The 25,602-nt window shown below is 43.3% G+C and overlaps 1 protein-coding gene across 1 annotated transcript in view; it reads right to left on the bottom strand.

The window, feature by feature from the left end:
- The window catches only part of LOC123458766 (uncharacterized protein DKFZp434B061-like), a 43,660-nt gene extending 18,565 nt beyond the window's left edge, over positions 1 to 25,095 (bottom strand). The window contains exon 1 of the mRNA XM_045144063.1: positions 23,556 to 25,095. Coding sequence (XP_044999998.1) covers positions 23,556 to 25,095 — 1,540 coding nt within the window. The remainder of the gene's footprint in view (positions 1 to 23,555) is intronic.
- Positions 25,096 to 25,602: the final 507 nt, after the last annotated feature.

Here is a 25,602-nt window from a genome sequence, read left to right on the forward strand (position 1 = left end):
TGCCCCAGGAATCTGCCCATCTCTACCTTCTGAGTATCTGCTATTCTCAATACGCACCCCCATGCCCAGCATCTGTACAGGGTCTGAGGATGTGAACTTGGGTCCTCATGCTTGTCCAACAATCACTTTACCAACTGAGCCATCTCTCTATCCCCAGTATACCTTCTTGGATGTCCTTTAGAGTCTTTCCCAATGACAAAGACTCTTCTAACATCGAGTACCTGACAGGCTGTTTCCAGTTCCAAATTCAGGACGCTACATCCTGCTTTGAATCCCACTGTGCACTGAAATGGCCCACTCTGTGAATGTGTACCTCTTGTCTACTAAAAATTTAATCAATCCAGATGCTCAGTGTATTTTAATGAATTTACTGTTCTGATTAACTCCAAATTAACCACAAAATAGTTTTCGTTCAACCTGTGCTTTTAAAAACATCACTACATTGTGTTGGTTCACATTCTTCCTTAAATACCAACTTGCAAAAGCTGTGGTGTTGGAAATAATCTTCTCTTCTGACACCCCAGAATGACAAGTTCTAAGTAACTCATCTTTCCTGAGGTTCTACTTTTGAGGAGAATAATCTGTCCATGTGGGTATCTCAAATGCCATCACCCAAGACTGTCTTCAGTTTTAAATATCAGTCTAAAGCTTATGGATTTGATCATCTGCCACATCAAATTCTGCTTACCTTGTTCTATTTTTCTCTTCTAGATCTATGATTTTAACTTGACCTGAAATAATATTAATGTGGAAAAAAATCAAGTTAGAAAATTTTGGCCTTCTGAGGTCTTTTACCTTTGTATCAAGTCCATAAACTTGGTTTCGGATTTCCAGATCAGGTGTAAAGGAGAGATGGGTTTATTTTAAATGAAGAATAAATAGCTTGGGTAAAACTGAACTGAAGGGAGGAGACAGTGTCTTGTCCCATTGTCGTAGTCAGGTTCACATTGCTGATAGAAATCACCCAACCAAGAGCAGCTTGTGGGATAATAGAGGTTTATTTTGCTTAAAGGCTCAAAGGGGAAGCTCCATGATGGCAGGGAAAATGATGGCATGAACAGAGGGTGGATATCACTCCCTGGCCAACATAAGAGAATGTGTCAAACACTGGCATGGGGAAACTGGCTATAACACTTATAAGCCCGCCCCCAACAATACACTGCCTCCAAGAAGTGCTAATTTCCAATCGCCATCAGCTAGGGAACCTAGTATCCAGAACACGTAAGTTTATGGGAGACACCTGACTCAAACCACCACACCCAGCAACTTATTAGACCTGCAATCTGGACAAGTTATTAACCTCAATATATAAACTTCCTGATTTACAAAAAGAAAGGGAAGGAGAGGATTTGTGGTCATCTCTAAAGATCTGTCTTGCTCTGCGTTTTATGAGTCCATGAACTTCAATAGAAGTCTGTTGAAAGGGAAAAATAGTGATTGCTGATTGAGACAAGTTTCTGAAAATAACTCCAGTCTTTTAAAAACCAGTGTCTTACCTGACACATAGATCATACCTTTCTATTTTTTTTTATTTTTCTCCTAGAATCTTACTTCAACCAGTGACATCTTGTCAACTACATTTTATGGGGAGGAACTTCACATTCTAGTGATCAGAGATAAAATCTTTCTGTAAGGTAAAATTCATATCACTCTATTTTCATTTATGAAGCACCCTACAAGTTCTAGAGAAATATAATTATCAACTGCATTTTAAAGGAGGATATGGTAGATTCCACAAAGTGAAAGTCTGAAATCATCCATACCTCCATCAACAGATGGATAGAGTTGGACATGGTGGTGCATACCTTTAATTCCAGCACTTGAGAGGCAGAGGGGGAAGGATCGCCATGAGTTAGAGGCTAGCTTGAAACTACATAGTGAATTCCAGGTCATTCTGGGCTACAGCGAGACCCTACCTAAAAAAAAAGAAAAGAAAAGATGGACAGAAACTCCATTTTAAGCCACTGATTTTAAAAGAAAGATCATTATAAGTTGTTCTGGATAAAAGATACAATCTCACTATTTTCAGTTTCATTCTATCTTTAGAAAAAAATCATAAATCAGAAAAAATAAGAGAAAATTATTATGTATTTGGTATATGTAATAATTCAAGATTGTTTTTTTTTTTCAGTGCTATCAAAGCCAGAACTTTGTGTATGCTAGGCCAGCAATCTACCATTTAGCTACATATCCAGGCCTTGGTTTTCTGAGACAAGATCTCACTATGTAGCTTAGCTTAGGGTGGTTTGAACCTACTAGGTAGCCTATGCTGCTCTTGAGTTTATACTACCTTCATCTCCCAAGTGCTGGTATCACAGGCATGCACCAGCACTTTGACACCACAGTATTGTGTGAGTGTGTGTGTGTGTGTGTGTGTGTGTGTGTGTGTGTGTTTGCATGCAAAGGCCAGAGCTTAATGTCAAATGCCTTTCTCTACCCCTTCCAACCTTACTTACTGAGACAGGGTTTCTCACAGATTCAGCTAATGTGACTTGCTTTGGGAATCCAACAATCTCTACATCCTCAGTACCAGGATGATAGGTGCATACCACCATGCCTGGTATTTGTGTGGGTACTAAAGATCTGAACTCAGGTCCTTATGATGATTCAGAGAGCATTTTACCTACAGAGCTACCTCCCAGCCCCCCAGTGCTAATTTGCATACTTTATGTTCTTTGGGAAAACAATGGTATAATTATCTCAATTCCTATAGTCTCTCATTCAAATCAAGCTGGTGATTGTTATGAATTATAGCAACAACAACAAAAAAAAAAACACTAAAAGGGGCTTGGGTTATAGCTCAGCTGTAAAGCCCTTATGTCCATTGCAAGGCCCTGGGTTCCATCCCTAGTACAGAAGAAAAAGAGAGAAAATATCTCAAGATAGATTATAACAAGAAGATGCCAAGCCCAATCATGATCTCCCGTTACTACTTTGCATCTTTTTGGTTTTGAACTGAAGTGTGGTATGGTTTATATTCACAATGTTATATAATAATTTGGTGGCTGGAATTCAACATCGGACTATTCCTAAGGATATAACCCTTTTTTTTCCCCCAAAGAACACACCTGAAAATAAAACTCATTCCAGTCCTCAATCACTCACACCCTTTCACACACACATGTGCACGACTTATCACTCTTGTTTCCACCCTTCCAAACCTGGGAGAAAGTGAGGATTATCTACAAGAAACTATCACTGCACTATGATTTCAAGACTCTACCAAGAAGAAAAACATGAAATACTTTCAAGTGACTTTCATTTCTAGTTAGCATTCTGCTTTAGACTACTATACACATTATTTCATTTTGTTTTGCAGTCCCTTTAATATCTTTTAAAATGAAGAAGTTCACATATTCTTTTTCCATTAATAGATATTTCTCCACTTAGGTATCTGACTGATTTTTCTTCACCTTTAAGTAGGATGTTTTATATAAAAGTGGGTCACAGAAAACTTTTAATGTCAAGTCATTCAAGAGCCATTAATCCAACTTCTAGGGCTTAGGAAGCAATATACAACATCACCAGGAAGCAATTTAGACAGAAAAAACTAGTATTTCTAGTAGAGTTCCCTAAGGAAATGTCTTTGTTACAAGAAAATGAGCAATTTCAAATATTGTACTTGTTTCCAATGGCTTGAAAATCCCCTAATTCTAAACTCTGAGAGATTAAACCAAATAAATCTTTATTATAATCTGTGCTATCTGATTAATAGTTTGGCAAAGTACTTTTTCAAAAGTCATCAGACCCAGAGCAGGTGAAGAAGCAAAATGCCCTGGGCTGAGAACAATCTTGTTTGATCTCTGATCTGCCATCATCATGCTGTGACAGTCACACTCTATTTATTGGTCCCACTTTCCTTTCTGCAAATTATGAGGTATCAGCTGAAAGGTCATTGAGGTCCTTTATATCCCTAGGAGGTTTCTATAACTTAGTTCATTCAAACCATACATATTTACTGGCTTCTGATCTTATGCCAGGCTCTGTTCCAGACTAGGGAAACAATAGATCGTAGGGTACAACCTCTGTCACTCAAGGGCCCGCCAGGGTAGACCAGCAAGAGAATCAAATGAGGGCACTCAGTCCCCAGGTGTGGCTGTCCCTGCCAAGTACTATTATTGCACACAGTTCTACCATTCACCTCCCCTTTTTCTTTCACATGTCTGTATTTGAAAATGCACACACACAAAACCAAGCAGCTTCCCATTACAAAATGATGGCTAATAATCTATCTGTAAGTCTACCATATTCTAACCTCACTTGGCTAAATTGATGTGTTTGAATTGATGATCTTAGGTATGATCTGAGCTCTTGGATGATGGAAGTTTTTAGAAAGGTGAATAGAAGACTGAACTCTTCATTATGGTTAGAAAAGGAATAAATTTTAAAATTAAGGTCAACTGTATGTGAAAAAGTAAACATATTTCAGTTGTAACCAAGTCTGGAAGAATTCAACCACTAATGTATACATTGTATGAGCTGGTCTTGCTGTCAGAAATTTAACTACACATGCTTATTGATTTGGTTCAACCTATTATTGGCCCCTGTTGAATGGTATTGATGTTGGCAGATGATCTAAGAATGGTCTGGACTATAAGTTGAGATTTAAAAAAAAAAAAAAAAGAGGGCTATGGTGGGAAGAATTAAGAGAGAAACTAAAATGGTACCTAGAGGCAGAACCATAACTAAAGATGCAAGTCTCCAGGCTTAATGAAACAGTAATCCAGAAAGACAGAAACCATGGGTCCAGGCAAAAGAACACAAATAAGAAACCAGCACAGAATAATAAGATTCAGAATAAAAAATGAATATGGTGTTCCAAAAATTTCCTAAAACACTAGAATATAAAGTCATAGGAAATTTCTATAGAAATCCTTTAAAAAAAAAAAAAAGGCAAAACCCCAAAAGAAATGTGGCCAGAGGAAACAAAATTTGGGAAACCTGGAGCGATTTGCTCAAAACATAAAAGAATGTCTCAAAGATGAAGTATAAATTCTTTTCATGGTCTTTGAACTCTTCTGAAGGGCCAGAAAGGAAGATAGATGCCAACAAAGTCTTGCTTTTATCATCAGCTGGTTTGGTGCCAAAATCATATTACCTCTCACTCAGTGCAGGGAACACTGGCTGCCACCATTTTTATCTGGTCTCATTCTTCCCACGTCTCCTCCTTTCGTGGGTTTACCCTGAGGGGACCATCAGGATGAAGGTGCAAATTTGAGAGACTAGATGGACAACTGGATTTTCATAATGGCATTTTCATACCACAAGTTTATGCTGAAACATCCAAGGAGCTGCTAAGTTGAACCACCATCAGCATTGGACTCTTCCTCTCTTCTCCTAGATGGGCCCTTTATGTAAACTCTTGGTGTCTTCACCTCCAGACACAATGTTCCATTGGGGACCAGGATTGTTCAGTCTGAGTGCCCTGTCTGTGCCTACCAGAATGTACTGAGTAAACTCCTTTACCCAAGGATGAACACCCACACCCATTTTACATGTCACCCACCTAGATTGGACCTGGAATAACTTTACCCAAATCTCTCTAAACACAGGTTGTGTCCTGAAGCTACTTGTAGAAGATGAAATACAAGTTCAGGACAAAGGCATTTGCTTACACAAAGTTCTTTGGAGGTAGAAACACATACGTCATGGTCTCTGTCAGCATGAACCAGAGATTTTCTTTGTTGGGGGATAATTGCACGATACTTATTTTGTGTTGACATGCCTTTCTATCTTAGGATGCAGCTTTACAGGGTAGAAAAGATAAGGAGACAGAGGTCTGAGAGGATTGTCAGAAGACAATTTGGTCTTAAATTTTAATTGCTCCATTGGCAATAGACACTTCAGATTAAATTCCACTTGGAAATTTAAGCTCATTTGTGTTTCTCACAGCCAAGAGAGCCTGGCTGAGATGAAAAGTAGGACTGGCAAAAATGAGTTAGAGAAGGAAAATGTGGTTTAAAATGTTCAATCCACTTGGAAAACTCATCACTAAGAATCATCTATGCCCCATGGACTGCAGAGAGTGAGGGGTCCACTCACCTACTAGCCCTCAGATAGCCCTCCTCATGTTTCTGCATCAGTTCTGACAGCCACATCAAGGGAAGGGAGCAGAACACTATACAAAAGGAATGCAGTCTTCATGAGTTGGAATCAGAGTTCCCAGGACTCAAGTTCTGCACCATCTCAGGAAGAAGCAAGCAGGTTCCCAGGCAAGGTGGGACAGGAGCAGGTGCTGACTGGAAGTCACCTGCAATGGCACACCCGATCTACCCAACAGTGATGCCCCCAGTGCTTCTACTTTTCCAACAGACAATTCTACTGGGCACAACACCTTCCCTGAGCCTCACCAGCAGTTCCACGGAGTCACACAGGTCCCAGTATCAGAGTGGAGCTCTACGGAGGGCAGATGATGATGGAGCCCTAACTCTGGTCTATCCATGGTGGTCATTTACTCAGCTCCCAAATGCATAGTCATCCAAAGGATGGCTAGACTTTGCAGATGGCAGAATCCTCAAATTGGGAACTTGACCTGTGAAGTAATAGTTATCATTAGGAAAATCCAACAAGAACACACAAACGGAAATAAAAGGATACTATCTCCCAAGTACTACAGTAGATTAATATCATTCATTAAGATTTAAAAATTGGAACAGTGGTAAACTTCCTCATGTAACTTAATCCAACAATCATGCCATCTAAATAAACAGATTATTATAGATGACAGCCAAATGTCAAAAAGTTAGAAAGAAGTGGCTGGGTTGTGGCACCTATACTGAGTGTTATCCTTGCTAGAATGGACCCATACATCTTCTGACATAGCGTGTGGCTACTAATCTTGCAAGTGCATATTTCCCAATGCCCATCAGAAAGGAAGGCCAGGAAATACTCATGCTTACCTGGGATGGATAGAAACATACATTTACAGCTTTTTTTCCTGGTAGCTATCACCACTCTTGCTTTCTTTATTGTATTGTCTGAAGATAACTGTATTGTCCATGCATTCCACTGAGCAGCACACGGATTGGCTATCTCAATGACACCATGTTAGCAGGACCTGGTAGGCAGGAAACGGCAGGTTCTCTGGATGCCCTGACAACACACTTGTAATGTAGAGAGGGAAGGTAAAGCCTGAAAACATGAAGCGATCTGCCATTTTGGTGAAAGTTTGGGGGACATGTAGGCTTATCTTCTCCAAAATAAAATAGTGACATCTTGGGTTAGGGAAATAGCTCAGCAGTTAAAGGCACTTGCTTACAAAACCTGCAAGCCTGGGTTCAATTTCCAAGTGCCCACATAAAACCCGATGCACAAAGTGACATATGCATCTGGGGTTCATTTGTGCTGTCAAGAAATGTTCATTTAATCGTACTCTCTCTTCTCCCATCCCCATCACACCTGTCGCAACTAAATAAAAATATGTGACTTTTTTTAAAGGTGTGGCATCTTGTAACTCCTATTAGAACAAAGTATTGCTCTTGGTACACCTCTTCAGTTTTGAAGCAGCATGTATCAACATTGAAGATACTCCATCAATATCTTGATTCATAGACTCAGAAATCTGGTACCTGTGAAAGGAGTCCACAGCAAGAAAAAAAAACTCTGTAGTAGGGCTGGCAGATCATATATTTCTAGCTATCAATGTCAGTGGTCCAGCAAGGTCTCAACAGTTTCCAGAAAGACACAGGATTTTTTTCAAATATATTTTTATTTATTTGCAAGTAGAGAGTGAGTGTGTGTGAAAGAGAGAATGGGCACATTTGTGCTCCTTGCCACTAGAGACAAACTCCAGATGCATGTGCCATTATGTACATCTAGTTTTATGTGGGTAGTGGGAAATCAAACCCAGGCTACAGGCCTTGCAAGCAGGTGTTCTCAACTGCTGGACAATCTCTCCAACCCAGATTCTGGATTTTAGAGCAAGACTATTTGAGAATAGTCTCCTGGTCAGCTCCTGGGTCCTCACAGAGATTAAGCTGTGACTTTGGGCCATCAAGTGATCATGGGACCCAAACTCTTATATCATGAGCTGAATACTAACAGACCAACCAATTCATGAAACCATGTAGGCCCAGCAGCAATTTGTTTATACAGTAGAGAAGATGTATTGATACCAGGCATTATCAGCCCCACCAGAAGCATATAAGTTTTATCAGGTTCGAGCATTGCCTTTACCTCAATTCACACCTATCTCTAATAATGTAATATTACATGTAGTCACACCTATATCTAACACTATAATAATAGAAATAGATGTGAATACGTATAGTACTATTTTCTGCTCATGAGTAGAAAAGTCCTGAGGCTTTTACAAAAGGTTTTTAACCTTTTACAAAAGGTTAGCTCAATACGTTGACGTGAGCTGCCAAAAAAAGGATTGCTATATGCTGGGCATGGTGGTGTATGCCTTTAATCCCAGCACTCCAGAAGCAGAGGTAGGAGGATTGCCATGAGTTCGAGGCCACCCTGAGACTACATAGTGAATTCCAGGCTAGCCTGGGCTAAAGTGAGACCCTACCTTGAAAAACCAAAAAGAATTGCTACCTGTATTAAACAGCTTCGGGTCACTGAAATGAAACTCCAGTCCAGACAGTTTATGGAAGGAAGGGATGTATTACAGCTTACAGATAGAAGGGAAGTTCCATAACAGCAGAAGAAGTTGGCTCCCTTTCACAGATGCAAGTAGAGAGATTAAAAAAAAAAAAAAACATTGCCAGCACAAGCAAGCTCACTTCAGTCAACACAGGCAAAGCTCGGGCACTCTGCATATCTTAGGCTGGAATTTGCAGCTGTGCCCTCAGACACTTCAGGGCTGGACCTAGGGTCTACCCGTAGTGATAACAAGTTACAAGCTTGAAGAAAATTCTAGCATCTATTGTGGGGGGGGGTCATTCATTCAAGCTACCACATTCCACCCCTGGATGCCAATAAGTTCATAACCACTTCACATTGTATATCGTGTTCAGTACGACTTCAAAGGTCCCCATAGTCTTTTAACTTAAACTAGTTTCTGAAGTCCCAAGTTTCATATGAGAGTTAAGATTGTCTCTTAACTGTAAATCCAGCAAAATCAAAACAAGTAATATACTTTCAACATATAAAGGCACAGGGTAAATATTTTCAAATGCTATAAGGCATGGCAAGGAGAGACTAGGACAATGCAAATTCGATAGCCATCAAGCAAACATCTGCAGTTCAATTCTGATATAAAGCCCAGTGACTGATAATCCTTGGATTTCCTAACTCCTCCCCTCCATCTGGGGCTGAAAATCCAGGGAAAACTTCCATCCCAGGCCAACAGAGCTCTGTGGGTAGCCTTTGCACAATCCTGGTATATAAAAATGCTTTGGATCTACATGCAAACAACTGTCCATCTTCCCATGGCTTTCCAGCCTCTTCATCAGGGTCATCACAACCTGGATATATGTCATGTCTCAGCAGCAGCTCCTGGTACTGTGTGCGCTTCATGACTCACTCAACGTATTTTTCAAACTTCCAAAATCAATACCAGTGTGCAAGACGCAGCAATTAAGGGATAAAATAAATTCTGACCCTGAAGAGAAGATTACTTTTTTTCAGATCTCCTTTCAAGAGTGCATTCCTACTATCCAGTCTTCTCTTAGACATCCTTTCTTTTGTTTCAATGTAAAGTACTTGGGCCATCTCCTTCTAGATTCTAATGTATTTGACAAAAGCAGCTTCAGTAACCTAAAACCAGTCTCTGTACCAGTAAAGTTTAAACTTGTTTGAGTTTGTCCAATTATAAGTCTTCGATCTCAATCCCATATCTTTAGCTGAGCACATCAGTCCATTACAAATTTAACCTCAATCAAAATCTCTGTGCATGGGTAGCAGAATACAACCAACCCTTATGCCAGCAGCCCATTTTCAAGAGTTGCAGCTTTCCCTTCCCCTTATAAAGTTCATAAGCAAAGCCTCCTAATATAATTCTCTCTGCACTTAGCATTTGCAAACTTTCACCAGAATAGCCCAAAATATTTGGCTTACCTCTATGGAAGGCATCTTCAGTTGTAAATACCAAGTCCATGTCCATTCATCCAAAGTAAAAGTTTCAAAAGACCAAGACCAAAATCCACATGGTCAGATTTATCATGAAACACACCCCACACTGTGATACCAATTCTGTACTAGTCAACTTCAATGTCACTGGGATGAACCTCAAGAGCAGACACAGTTTATGGGAGGAAGGAATTTATTAAAGCTTACAGATAGAGGGGAAGTTCCATAATGGCAGAAGAATTTGGTCCCCTTTCACAGATCCAAACACAAAGAGACAAAAACAATTACCATCAGCACAAGCAAGCATACTTCAGCCACCCCAGGCAAAGATCCTGCATTTTGTATATCTTAGACTGGAATTTTCAGACCTACCCCCAAACATCTTAGGGTTAGACCTAGGATTCACCCACAGTGAAACCAAGTTACAAGCATGACTAAAACTCCATCATCTATTAGGGGACACCTATTCAAACTACTCCATGATGGATTCATTCAGGTGTGACTCTTAACAACCAACAGTAAGAAGAAAAAACCCTTCCATCTGGGAGAGCTGCAGAGGATACCTCTGTTCATCTGTTCTACTGAGAGAATGAATGAATACACACTGATTACTGCCTACCGATAGAACACATACCTGGCCAGTTTGTTATCTGTAATGAGCAAAGTTGCAAGGTCAGAATCAGTTGGAGTCTGGATAAAGGATATGTGGGTAGAATTATGTGGGCACCAAGTGTGAGATTCTATGTGCTACACACTGATGTCCAATTACAGGGCAGGGCACAAAACCAAGTGGGAAGAATAACTCATCCAGTAAATGAGGGATTCAGTCTTTAAATACTTCAGTCCTTTCAAAATGGGCCTATGCAGAGTGTGACCAAGACTTCTGTGGTGGTTTGAATCAGATGTCCTTCATAAACTTGTGTGTTCTGAATGCCTGGACCTCAGCTAGTGGCAATTTGGAAGGTGGAACCTTGCTGAAGGAACTGTGTTATTGGGGAAAGACTTGGACGTGTTATAGCTGGTGCCCCCTCACCAGCGTTCACTTGCTGCTGTTTTTCACCTGCTGTGGCAGAAGTGATGTCTGGTTCTGCTATACCATCTATTCTCTGCCATCATAAAGCTTCCCCCTGGAGATTATAAGCCAAAATAAAAACTTTCCTCTCATCAGCTGCTTTTGGACAGGTGTTTTGTCCCAGCAATATGAAGATAACTAAAACAACCTCCCCATCATCAAAACCAATATGGCCACTGCCACCGCTGCATAACCAACTTTTAGTAGTACAAGTCAAGATCAAGATGGCACAATCACGCCTGACTACCAGACTGGGATCTGGTAGAACCACAGCATGGACTAAGGAATCCACTTTGTATTGCCACATGCCACAGTGGTCACTGACTAGGGTCAATGGCCCTCCAACATCACCACTACACCACACATAAGCTACAGGCATGACAAGGAGATGGAACAGTCACTAAGGTGTGGCTGAGACACTAACCCAGATATCATGTCCTGCAGGGCCGACACACTATCCTTCAGGGTATAGTATATAATCTTAAATCCTCAATGGTTCTGTGTCCCTGACATGTAGAACTCAATGAACTGCTAGTCAAGAGGTAGATGTAGACGTGGCCCCCACCTGCTACCACTAGCAGTGAGTGCTTCGTCACCAGCTCCTGTCCCCACAAACTTAGGTTCTGAAGGTCTAGATATCCATGGCCAAGCACTGAGGGACATGGTATAAACCTCTCTAGACAATAGTGGTTGCTCTCTGGTCATTTTGGTATTGTTATTTTGGTATACCACCAGGCAAAGAAGTTAAGACATCAGCCAGGGTGAATGGAGACTAAGTTACTGCCACAAACAGAGACAGAGAGGAAGGCATTTGCAACTCAGGCACTCATTACAACACAACGTGATATTCCCACACACAGTTTTGACTGTAGATAAGCAATAAAAGCAAAGATGGCCTGAATTAGTTATTATTTTCATTGCATGACAAAAGCAATTTAAGGAGACAGGGCTTAATGTGGTTCATGGCTTAAGAGGGCATACAGTCTATCAAGGCAAGAAAGACATAGTGGTAGGAGCAAGACCAGTTTACTTCCTCCTGTTTATCTAGCCCATGACCCCAGCCCATGGAATGGCGCCACCTACATTCAGGTAGGGTCCTCCATTGTCATTTAAACCTATCAGGAAATGCCTTCTCAGACATGCACAGAGGCATGCTTCACAGGCGATTGTAAATCCAGTCAAGTTGACTGTAAAAATTAAGCCCCTCATGGCCTAACAAGACAATGGTTGGTGATTGGTCCACAGTCTCAGGGCTCATCTAACCATGCCAGCAATCATTACCAGTGCAAATGTTAGCTACTGGGGGTAGGACATGTGGATCTTGAATGAGTGGAAAAAAGGAATTATTTATATAAATTATACTACTCTAAATAATTGTACTTTGTCCCATACAAGAGGGGTACTTAGGACTCCAGTAAGGTATGTGACTGTGAAGCAGACCAGAGAGACACTGACAGACACTTATGGCCTCCCCTGTGAACACAACTTAAATTCATGACAGTAGCTTGTCCCACTAAAGTACATTCCCTCCAAACACATATGTTCAAAGCCCTAGACCCTAGTACCTCAGAATACAACTATATCAACTATATGTACATAACGCATTAGTCATCTTTCTAATGCTTATCAAATACTTGGGCTATTAAGCTTATTAAAAGAGAAGTTTTATTTTAACTCAAAGTTCTTGAGTTCTAGTCCAAGGTTGGATGCAGGAGGGCCACACTTGGGCTTCCATGAGGCAGCACATCATGGCAGCAGCATATAGAAGCAAAAATCTGCTCATGTCACAAGTCAGAGCAACAAGGAAGATTGGGACAAGGGTCACAATCTCCTCCAAGGGCATGGCCCTAATGATCTAAGGACCTTCCACAGGGCCCTACTTTCTTACATTCTTACACCTCGCATGTCACCATCCTAGGGACCAAGATTTGAACTCATGGATCTTAGGGGGATATTACAAACTATAGTAAATACATAAGTTAAAAGTGAAGCTCTTATGGTAGGCCTCTTACAAGAGGAGATCACATGAATCTCCTTAGGGCACATGAAGAAATACTCAGGGTGCTCATGTACAGAGGAAGATCGTGTTAAGACACAACAAGAAAACAAGCCAGCAAGGGTGTTTGTGGTGGTTTCATTCACGTGTCCCCCATAAACTTAGGTGTTCTGAATGCTAGGTTCCCAGCTGATGGAGATTTGGTAATTAATGCCTCCAAGAAGCAGTGTATTCTTGGGGGTGGGCTTATGGGTATTATAGCCAGTTTCCCCTTGCTAGTGTTTGGCACGCTCTCCCGTTCCTGTTGTCCACCTGATGTTGGCCAGGACATGCTATATTCCCCCCTGCATTAACAAATTGGCACTCCACCTGTTATTACAGAGTATAAGAAATGCAGGAAAGAGAAGGTCATTAAACTTGCAACATGGTCTTGTGTTTTGAAAACCGCCATGGGCAGCGTGAAGCAGGTTTGCTGGATGCCTGCATGGAGACCTGATGGAGCTGTGAGGATGGACAGTGGGTTACAGTGGAGACCTGGGACCACGAGGTGGCTGCTGAGGAGAGCTGCCCTGCCCACATGAAGTTTTCTAGGACTGTGAGTAGGCTAGCTGAAGGGGCAGAATCTGACCTCCAGAGACTTGTTGCTGGTTAGAAATATCACACTTGGAGACTTGTCACTGACTATTGTTGGTGGACTTGGAACTACAGTTTGATGTTTGCCCTGTTTAAATCTTGTATTGGTTGAATATTACTTTGCTCTGCTCCATGCCATATTTTGCAGTGTGAATATTTACTCTGTGCCATTATGGGTTTTGGGTGTTTTTTTGGTTTTTTTTTTTTTTTTGGTATTATGACTCAGTTTGAACACCATTGGGGTTGATTAAAACTATGGGGACTTTTAAAGTTGGACTGAATGCATTGCATTTTACATCATGGGTGGTTGTCAATTTATAGGAGCCAGGGGTGGAATGAGGTGGTATGTTTCAGGTGTCCCCCATAAACCTAGGTGTTCTGAATGCTAGATTCCCAACTGATGGAGATTTGGGAATTAACACCTCCTGGAGGCAGTGTAATTTTGGGGGCGGGTTTATGGATATTATAGCCAGTTTCCCCATGCCAGTGTTTGGCACAGTCTCCTGTTGTTATTGTCCATCTGATGTTGGCCAGGAAGTGATGTCCACCCTCTTCTCATGCCATCGTTTTCCCCTGCCATCATGAAGCTTCCCCTCAAGCCTGTAAACCAAAATAAACCTTTTTTTCCCAGAAGCTGCTCTTGGTTGGGTGGTTTCTGCCAGCAATGTGAACCTGACTGCAACAGTGTTCTATGAAGAACCACACTGGCCAACACCTCTGACTTCCCACCTCCAGAACTGTTTGAAAATAAATTTGTTATTAGAACACCCTACTTGAAGCATTTTTTTTTTCAAGGAATCCCTGGCAAACTAGTACTGCCTACTGACCATTTACTTCTAAGATTTGTCACGGAAATTGTGTCCAAAAGCTTAGAGAATGTGTCAGGACGGCAGAACCCACTGTTGGCATGTGAGTGATAGATCTGACCACAAAAGAAATGGGCTGTGGGGATATTGCTACCATGCCCTCACTCTACCCATCTTTTGATGCCTCTGCAATGTGTGCAGCCCTCATGCCTCCTGCTTCAATGTGCTTTGCTTCTGACAGCACACACATCCAATGTCTTTCCATGCATACAAACACATAGAGCTGGGACTGTTCCTCCACTGGTCTCAGACCTTGTCACATAGAAGATGTGTACAGAGAGACTCGGGCAGAAGTTCCTGGCCCCAACATGAACACAACCGGAACTGATGATGCCCACCCCCCAACACTGATTATCAAAGTAGATTAACAGTCCAAGGAAAGGAAACGTAGTTAGCATTCCCTTTGAAAATGAGGTTCCTAAAACTCTCTTCACCAGAGGACATTGATGTATCAACATAGTTTGATTATTGCCAAGGAGGACAACTTGTCAAAAATGCTTCCCTTCAGAAATGCAGCTGTTAAACAGTGAGGTGAGTGTTGCATTTAAACCTGCAGGTCTGGTGGTCAGCAGATCTGAGAAGCTAGAAAGGCAGACATGGGGGCCTTTTAATGTCAGATTGGAATGAAAGCCCCCTTGTCCCAGAAGCAACCTGAAAAAGGCTATTTCACTTTAAATCCCTCCTTTTGGGGACCCAGAGCCTGTTAATCTGGGACTGCAGTAGGCCTAACATTTATCTTCAATTTGGTCACTTCTCTCTCCTCACAATCTCTCAATTTCCTTATCTCTTAAATAAACCATTCTAGTTATTTTCTATTTTGGAAGTAGGAAGAGGGAAGGTGGCTTATCTTTATGTATTTAAGATTTATATACTGTGGGTTTGCAGAAACCCTAAAACCAGCTCACAGTTCTAATGCACATCACAAAAAAAAAAAAAATGAACAGGACATTTAATCACAGAACAAAAGGAGACCACAGGATGGACAGGGTAGTGTTGGTGCTGGTGTGTGTAATGGTATTGAATAAGCTCCTGTGATTAGGCAATGATTATGGCTCTAATTTTTCTAGCTATTAAAGGCAAGAAGGGAGCTACATCATGGCTGCCTTAATTCAGATTCATAACATCATAGAGCTCCTAAATTTCTCATCATAAGGGTAATTAGTCCCTCAAACAACAAAGATCTTTTTGAAGCAGTGTTTTCTGCCTCATAGCTGGAGTGGGACAAGGCCATGTTCTTAGGATTCGCATCAGTACAGGGTGCTGAAGAGGATGATAGTGGCTCTAGCTACCCTCCCATGACTGACCTGGGACAGCCTGGTCACTCAGTGACATGGGAGGAGAAACAAATCCTATAGTACATGTCAACCAGGTTATTGTGGAAGAAACAATACCAGGGCATCAAGAGAACCAGAGGAACATTGGCTCCCTCACTAAAATCAAGTAAGGAAAAGAGAGACTCATAGAATTAGGTAAGAAATTGTAAAACGTACATTTAGACTTACTATAGTTTTCCAATTCTACTGCAAAGTTTCTAAAAGCTAAGTATGTCATTGAACCTCACATGCCCATTCATCGACTTCAAGCCCAAGGTAATAAATTCCACTTAGAATGATTACCTATCCCATAGTAATTTTCACCTATAGGATGGTAATCCCTTTCTAGCCACGATGCCCTTGATGTGACAACACGTTTCATCTGTGCCGCTAACCAGAAGTACTCACAGCTAGCTCAGTCATGATTTCTTCCATGTGAGCTCTTCACTGCTCCTGGGGATACAGATATCCTGACCTGACCTCTCTTTCATAGAAAAAGGATATCAAAGTGCACAGTCTGAAACTGCCCATGGGAAAACTTTCCCTACCTCAGTTTCTCAAGCACCTTTAAGTGGTACTGTAATCCCAGTGCTACATGTGATTTGTACCCACAGACTGAGCCTACCCTTTAAGAAGTCACAATTGAAACTTTTTTCTTTGAAGTCATGATTATTTACAATTTACCAAGGAGACATAGGCATGAACTAATTATGAAGAAGTTGGAGGCTATACCACTATGAAGATCAGTATGAAGACTCCTGAAAATGATAAAAAATTGATTTACCATCTGACCCAGCTAGTCCACTCCTATCTACCCAAAAGACTCCACTCTAACTTCAGAGATACTTGTTCAACCACGCTAATGGTCACTCTATTCACCATAGGTAGGAATGGGAATCAACCCAGGTGCCCATCATCTCATGAATGGATAATGAAGATGTTTTATATTTATTTACACACTGGAATACTACTCATCAGTAATGAAAGCTTAAATAATGAAATTATCAAGGAAAATGATGGACTTGGAAAGTATCATCCTAAGCAAGGTCATGCTAAGAAAGACAAACATTGCATGTTTTCTCTTGTAGGTGGCTCCTAACCTGGACCAGCTGAAGAGGAGCGTAAAAGAGAGTAAATATTAGGACTATGAACATGTAACTAGAATGAGACCAGGAAAAAGTGGGAATGGAGAGGGAGGAAAGGAAGAGATATCAGACAAACTAGTAGAGGAAAAGAATATTGGGGCTAGGAGAGCAGGAGTTGGGGAAAGAGGGATGGAGAGGGGAACTACACAAAACTAAAGTAAAAAATTGTCAGCATGATCGGAACTTCCCTCCTGGATACCAGTATACAAGACAGAACCCCCAGACCAGACCAAAATGCCCAGTAGAACTTGGAAAAAGTTTAACCCTAAAACCATCAGTTCTGGCTTGTAAATCCCAGGACCAGATCTGCATTACCTCCCCATAGGGACCAGTTGTCCAGGAAGATCCATGAGGTCCCCAGATCAATGCAGGCTTTTGCCAAGAACTTGGTTACCTGACAGAGCTAAAAGGAAAGACCCTATTGCTAAAGACACCACAGGATGCCATCTCAGGACACCAAGGGACCATGGGAGAACTGAGAGGAATGCCAGTCCTCTCCTAGCAAACCCTTATGGGAAGTGCTATGTGAGCTACTGAGTGACAATAGTCACCAACAACATGGATAAGCAGGAGACCTTGCAAACTACACAATCGACCAGCCAGACAAGAAGTGCACACTTGTGCAATAGTGGCACACAGCCTTTGTGGATAACCAATTGCCCTCTAACTGGACATGTGTCTTGCTCAGTGGGATAAAATTCATAACTGGTATTGGGAACCAAGTCAGAATCCCATGGTCAGGAAACTCACAACCCTCAGAGAAAAGACCCCAGTGTTCTCTGGACAAGTTGAAAGGGTATCCTTTTGAACATGTCTCTCAAAATTGTATGCATATATCTCTTAATCAAAACTGCTTTCAACCTGGGTTGAAAAATCCATTTACTTTCCAAATGGCAGAGAATACTAGGGAGGTCCAAGATCCTTCAATTCAACAAGAAAAGACAGCCAGCTGCCCTGTACAAGATGTACCATCCCTACCCCATTTACAGGGGTCCAGAGAAAACTTCAGAAGAAATAGTAACAGCAGTATTGTTCCCGATGCTAGCCTGACAACTACCTCCAGTGAAATAGTAACAAACACTATAGCAAACCAAACTACATCATAACAGAAATACTTAGGCTAGAGAGAACTCAATGCTAACAGCTAACACACCTGCCAAGGTTCAAGGATTGTTGTGAAGAGGGAGCAGGAAGATTATAAGAGCCACAGGGTAGGTAAAAATATCCCAAGGAACAGCCACTCCCCCCACCAAGACTAACAGAGGCCCTAGTTACCCCACAGTGAACACCAATAACCATAATGAGGAATGTGTTAGGTCAATGGGGACCAGGGGATATAAGACAATAACCTACTTAAGAACAATAAACTTAAAGCAAAAGTGGAGGTTGCATGGTGGTATCATGGGGGGGTTCTGTGCATGCTCATGCAGGTTGCTTACGCCCTACATGGCAGCTCGAATAGATGTTCCCCAATATATTCAGGAGTTTTATTAAAGTTTCTTAGATTTCCAGCTACCTGACTGGAGGAGGTGTTGCTGGGGCCAGATTTGAATTCCAGCTAAAAAGATAAGCAAAAGTGCTTGAGCTTTGCCTGGAGTTCCTGAAGTGTGCTTGCTTGGGTGTCAGTAGTAGCTTTTCTTTCCTTTTGAATGTGTGAAAGGTGGCCAACTTCTTCTGTCATTATGGAACTTCCCCTGGTTCTGTAAGCTTCAAATAAATCCCCTTCCTCCATAACTGAGCCTGGGTTTGGAAGTTCATCCCAGCAATTTGAAGCTGTCTTCCCCACTTGGTGATCCTGATGTGTGTGTGTGTGTGTGTGTGTGTGTGTGTGTGTGTGTGTGTGTGTGTGTACACATAGATAGCTCTATATATAATATTTTTCTAAGCCTATTGCTCATAATTATAGCCATGTAATCATTGGTCCATTGTCACATATCTGCCTGTCTGTGTCAGGAGTTAATGTAGATGCTGTGTGGAATTAGTGGACAGCCTCTGTAGTAGCTGCCATCTCATTGCTAGGACACAACACCCAACCCAGAGCAGCTACCAAAAGGAAGGGTTTTTATTTTTCAGTTTACCTTATCAAGGGGAAGTTTCACTGTGGCTGGGAAAGCATCGCAATAACAGACTGCAGGGCATCACATCAGCCCGAAGGAAGCAGCAGGGAACTGGATAGCTCTGAACTGGGAGCTGGATCATGAAATCCCAAGGCCCGCCATCAGTGACACATCTCCTATAGCAAGGCTCTGCCTCTCAAAGCTGTACCAGCTAGGGTTAAGTGTGAGCCTTGTTGAGGTTCGCATTGTGTTGCTGGGACAAACATCTGACAAGGAGCAGTTTATGTGAGGAAAGGGTTTATTTCAGGTTTACAGGTTCCAGATATGCTTCATTCATCATAGTGGAACAGGCTGACTGACTTCCTCATACATCCATAGCAGAGAGACAAAAGCCAACAGCCAAAGCTCAAGCTGGCTCTTGCCATACCTAGTAGTGCTGAATTCAAGATCCATCCCGGGTGATACACCTCTTCCAGCAAGGCTCTGCCTGCTGGAGACTTAAGAAGGAAGCTTAATCTTGTTTTTATTATTATTTATCATGCTTTTTCTCAATTTATGTAAGTGTATATATTTTATGTCCACTATAATCTTGTGCCCTTTCACCCCCATCAGGGGATGGCCCTCCTCAGTAGGGTCCTTGGTATTCACTGTGGGGTAATTTGGGCCATCATCAGTCTCTGGGGGAGGGAGGGTATGCCTCAGGATTTTTCTATCCACTCTGTGGTTCTCATAATCTTTCTGCACCCTCTTTGACAACAGTCCCTGAGTCTTTGTGGGAGTGACAGAAATTTGCTTTTAGTGTTGAATTCTCTGAAGACTCTATATTACTGTTATGATGTATTTCAGTTCTCCACTATATTTGTTGCTACTTCCCTGGAGGCTATGGTCAGGCTAGTATTAGAAGCATGAGTTGTGACTACTTCCCCTGCAGATTCTTGTATACAGTGGTGAATGTGGGAGAGAATGCACATCTTATGGTGGGCAATTGGCTGTCTTTTTCTTGTCAAATTGATGGACCTTGGAGCCCCACAGTATTTTCTGCCGTCTATAAAATAAAACTGATTCCACTTTAATTAAAGGGGATACGCATATAATTTTTTGTTTTGTTTTTCAAGGTAGGGTCTCACTCTAGCCAAGGGTGACCTGGAATTCACTATGTAATCTCAGGGTGGCCTCAAACTCATGGTGATCCTCCTACCTCTACCTCCCAGGTGCTGGGATTAAAGGTATGTGCCACCACACCTGTCTAATTTTGAGAGACATTTTGATGAGGATACCCACCTAACTTGTACAGAGAACAATGGGGGCTTCTCTATGGTGGCTGTGAGCTTTCTGCCTGTGGGAAGCTTAATTTTAATCAAAATACCTAAGGCTATGGGGTACATACACTTGCATTCAAACTACCACAAGGCTTAATCACAAATACACAAGATCACGGTGTCATTGTACATTCAACCCACCACAGCCTCCAAAGCAAAGTCGCCATGCAGGGTACAGGAATTATCTGTACCATGGGATCCGCACGATGTTTTTTCAAATGAAACAAGTCCTGGCATGCTGCTGAGCTCTGATAGAACCATGGTCTTCCTCAGAGCTGCCAGATCACAGCCTAGACCTGCTGCAGACCTCCTTCCTCACCTGGGCATCACCCAGAGTGAGACATATTGTGCTTAGAATGCAGAGTCTACCAGACACCGTGTTCATTTCTAGATGAGAGGTACAAATGCAACTACTTATCTTTTAGCTCTCAGAGATCTCCAGAGAAATAATCGATTCTGTTCCACATCACTGTAAAAGGAGATTTATTAGATTGGCTCGACCTGATTGCACATGGTACAAAGTTCCAGAATGGCCATCTGGGGCCCGGGTAGACCTCAGCTGCTCAGTACCACAAGCCGGAAACTTCACAATGACAGAGACCATTCTGTCTTCTGAGTCCATGGCCAAAATCCTGAAAAGCACACGAGAACCCCTGGGGAAACCTTCATTGAAACTGAAGCCCTGAGGTGGAATGTCCAAGGATGGCAGCCCCAGAAATATGATGGGGACCACCATCCCTGCTTCCTTTTCCCACTTCTTATTAGTTGGTAGTAATCTCTCCAGGCCCTCCAGGAGTCAAGATGGCTTTGTTTACTTTCTTAGCCTGGTGCAGTGCTTCAAAAGCCCCCTCTTGGCTTTTTCTACCAGGAAAGCACTCAAAGCAGATCTAATAAGGCTTCAACTGACCTGGGGGAGCTCAGGAACCAGCAGCACCCATTGGAATAGTCCCCTGGTGGGCAGAGGTGACAGACCGTTGTTCTCCTGCTATCTTTTAGTCCTCAGGGGCAGACTGCCCTGAGGAAGGGAAACCTCAGGCAGGGAGGTCTCTGCTGCTGAACAGAGGTGGAAGGAGCTGACAGCTGGAAGCTGATTACTAGCCACCCCACAGCAGGGGCAACAAGCCCTATTGGAAAGGGACACTGGGCAAAATCATTCTCTTCTATTGCGTTTGTTCTGCATCATTTGCTACTGGCCGTGCTTCTCCGGAATCCCAGCACCACTTCATGAACTCCAGGGCAGCAGGAGGAAAGAGCTCCTTGCAGACCCTGTTCCTGACCCTTCTACAGCTAAAGCTAACGGCAGGGAAGAGGAGCAGCCACTCAGTGGGCCCTGCTCATGGGCGACCAGCCAGACGCAGTACAGTGTCCTTGTGAATGTCGCTGCTCATCATCAGTCCCAGGGCCTCACACATGCTCGGCAAGCGCTCTACCACTGAACTACACTCCCAGTCCCCGGGTCCTTTTTCGGCACTGTGCCCTTGTTCTTTCATTTGGTCCTCACAAGGACACTATCTCACATCTACAAACAGGAAAGCCAGGCTTACAGAGGACAAATAATTTGCCCAAGGTCACGCAGTTAATAACGGCAGAGCTGCAACATCTTTCTTCTTATGATATGGCATCATGTAAGATGTTAAGTTCTGTTGTGAAGCCTCACAAAAAGGTGGGGGGTCGGAGTTGTGAAATAACTTTATATGGCTTTGTGTGTGCCTGTTGATTGATAAGAGAAAGAATTCATCCCACTTTATTATTTCCACTATCAGTTAATTGTTCTCAGACTTGCCACTGTGTAAGAATGGCCTTGAATCTTTCCCTATTACCATTATTCAATTAGAAACTCTACCCCAGTTTTTATCCTTCAATAAATCCTGGAGCAGAGTCTGTTGAGGATGTGTATGTGTAAAAGAATGATAAGAAAGTCTCTGATTCTAAAACTTGAAGCCGGAGCAGTAGGCTGTACATTCATTTTTTTTTATTTCCTGAAGAAACTCAAAAATGGAAACTCTCTGCTCATTAGCTCCTGAAACATCCTGTGAAGATGACTTCCACAGAGCTCCTTCTGTTTCAGAATGAAGGGGAAGTAAGTGGATGGAAAGAAAAGAAATGGAATTACCAGGAAGAGCTTCTCATTAGAAACCGTGTCTGCCTGTGTAGGAGCTAAAATCAGATCTCAATTCAAAGACATAGACAGGAAATGACTTCTCTCTTCTGGGGGACAGGTAGGAAAGGAAGAGGAGAAGAATCTTTTAGGGATAACTTGTTTTTATGTAGAGTGGAGAATTTATGACTACATCAGTATTCATTATTTCACCTCTGCTTTCTTGTATTATTTTAAGAAACTTTTTAGAGAAATCTGAAACAATAAAAATATAAACAGAAAAGATTTATTTTCTACATATAAATATCTTCTCAGAAAGAAAAATTTCAGAATCAATTTATAAAAATAACCATTCTCCAACTCTTTTCCTATTTAGTCAAAAAGAGAGAGAGAAAAGACAATACCCCTAACAACAGAATACTGTTAAGAAAAATCTTTAACCCAACATGGCTCAGGGAAATTTTGCAGAAGAGGGGGCGGAAAGAATGTCAAAGCCACATGTTGGGTCAGGATATGCAGAGACTTTTATCCTACCCATAACTGTGGGCTAACTCCACAATGCATGACCCATATACCTCAACAAGGAAGGGCCAGTGGGGAGGGGGTAGGTCACAGATGAGCCTAATAATGGTACCAAACTGCCTGTATTTGCTGAATAGAAAACCAATAAATAAATATATATATATGTAAAAAAAAAAGAAAATCTTTGATTTGATCTTTGTTTTCAAAATGGTTCCTTTTTATTATTATTACTTATTTATTTGAGAGAGGGAAAGAGGCAGAGAGAGAGAGAGAAAGTGAGAGAGAGATGCAGAGAGAATGGGCACTCCAGGGCTTTCAGCCACTGTAAATGAACTCCAGATGCATGTGTCACCTTGTGCATCTGGCTTACATGAGTACTGGGGAATTGAACCGAGGTCCTTTGGCTTTGCAGGCAAACATCTTAGCCACTAAGCCATCTCTCCAGCCCCAAAATGATTCCTTTTTAATACGGACAACAAAATGAGTGACATAAAAGCCTGGGGATGCTCTGCACTCGGGTAGCAGGTTAACATCCGGGAAGCAGGGCTAGCCTCGCACCAAGCCTGGGGATGCTCTGCACTCGGGTAGCATGTCAACATCCGGGAAGCAGGGCTAGCCTCGCACCAAGCCTGGAGATGCTCTGCACTCGGGTAGCATGTTAACATCCGGGAAGCAGGGCTAGCCTCACACCAAGCCTGGAGATGCTCTGCACTCGGGTAGCATGTTAACATCCGGGAAGCAGGGCTAGCCTCGCACCAAGCCTGGGGATGCTCTGCACTCGGGTAGCAGGTTAACATCCGGGAAGCAGGGCTAGCCTCGCACCAAGCCTGGGGATGCTCTGCCCTCGGGTAGCATGTCAACATCCGGGAAGCAGGGCTAGCCTCGCACCAAGCCTGGGGATGCTCTGCACTCGGGTAGCGTGTCAACATCCGGGAAGCAGGGCTAGCCTCGCACCAAGCCTGGGGATGCTCTGCACTCGGGTAGCAGGTTAACATCCGGGAAGCAGGGCTAGCCTCGCACCAAGCCTGGAGATGCTCTGCACTCGGGTAGCAGGTTAACATCCGGGAAGCAGGGCTAGCCTCGCACCAAGCCTGGAGATGCTCTGCACTCGGGTAGCATGTTAACATCCGGGAAGCAGGGCTAGCCTCGCACCAAGCCTGGGGATGCTCTGCACTCGGGTAGCAGGTTAACATCCGGGAAGCAGGGCTAGCCTCGCACCAAGCCTGGGGATGCTCTGCACTCGGGTAGCAGGTTAACATCCGGGAAGCAGGGCTAGCCTCGCACCAAGCCTGGGGATGCTCTGCACTCGGGTAGCATGTTAACATCCGGGAAGCAGGGCTAGCCTCGCACCAAGCCTGGGGATGCTCTGCACTCGGGTAGCATGTCAACATCCGGGAAGCAGGGCTAGCCTCGCACCAAGCCTGGGGATGCTCTGCACTCGGGTAGCGTGTTAACATCCGGGAAGCAGGGCTAGCCTCGCACCAAGCCTGGGGATGCTCTGCACTCGGGTAGCATGTCAACATCCGGGAAGCAGGGCTAGCCTCGCACCAAGCCTGGGGATGCTCTGCACTCGGGTAGCGTGTTAACATCCGGGAAGCAGGGCTAGCCTTGCACCAAGCCTGGGGATGCTCTGCACTCGGGTAGCATGTTAACATCCGGGAAGCAGGGCTAGCCTCGCACCAAGCCTGGGGATGCTCTGCACTCGGGTAGCATGTCAACATCCGGGAAGCAGGGCTAGCCTCGCACCAAGCCTGGGGATGCTCTGCACTCGGGTAGCGTGTTAACATCCGGGAAGCAGGGCTAGCCTCGCACCAAGCCTGGGGATGCTCTGCACTCGGGTAGCATGTCAACATCCGGGAAGCAGGGCTAGCCTCGCACCAAGCCTGGGGATGCTCTGCACTCGGGTAGCGTGTTAACATCCGGGAAGCAGGGCTAGCCTCGCACCAAGCCTGGGGATGTTCTGCCCTCGGGTAGCATGTTAACATCCGGGAAGCAGGGCTAGCCTCGCACCATGAGAAGAGGGGCTCTGGCAGCACAGTGGCACCTTGGTCCATGTGGGATCACTCAGGCAAGTCATTAGATCTTGGTGCCTCACTCTCCTTTCCTACATTATGAAGAAAGAAAACCAAAAGCTTAGCTCGCAGAATATCCTCGAGACTGAATGTGCTCATTTATAAACAGCACGTGGCATAAAGTAACAAACATTGGTAAAGCTTCCAGCCCTACCCCTTTCTTCACCTGCTCCTTCAGGAAGATTCCTCTGGGGAAGTAGCCAAGCTACCTAGGTCATTTCCAAGTCTTTCCCCGCAAGTCTTCCCTGCAAATGAACCACTACGGTCAGCCCCTAGAGTCCTGTTGACTAGGTGGGATGACATCAAGGCTCCTCTCCTGTAGGCTGCTGCTGGGAGGAGGAAAGTCAGACATCCGTAGAAGCTGAACTTGCTGGGCTGTTGAACCTGTTCAACGTTTGGAATCTGGTGGTCCCAGAAGCAGCTGTAAGGAGCTGGCCCCAGCCTCCTGGAAGGTATTGTGGGTAAACACAAGGGAGCTGCGAAGAATTC

The sequence above is a fragment of the Jaculus jaculus genome, chromosome 1 (assembly GCF_020740685.1).
Source record: "Jaculus jaculus isolate mJacJac1 chromosome 1, mJacJac1.mat.Y.cur, whole genome shotgun sequence".
In the NCBI taxonomy this organism is placed as follows: Eukaryota; Metazoa; Chordata; class Mammalia; order Rodentia; family Dipodidae; genus Jaculus; species Jaculus jaculus.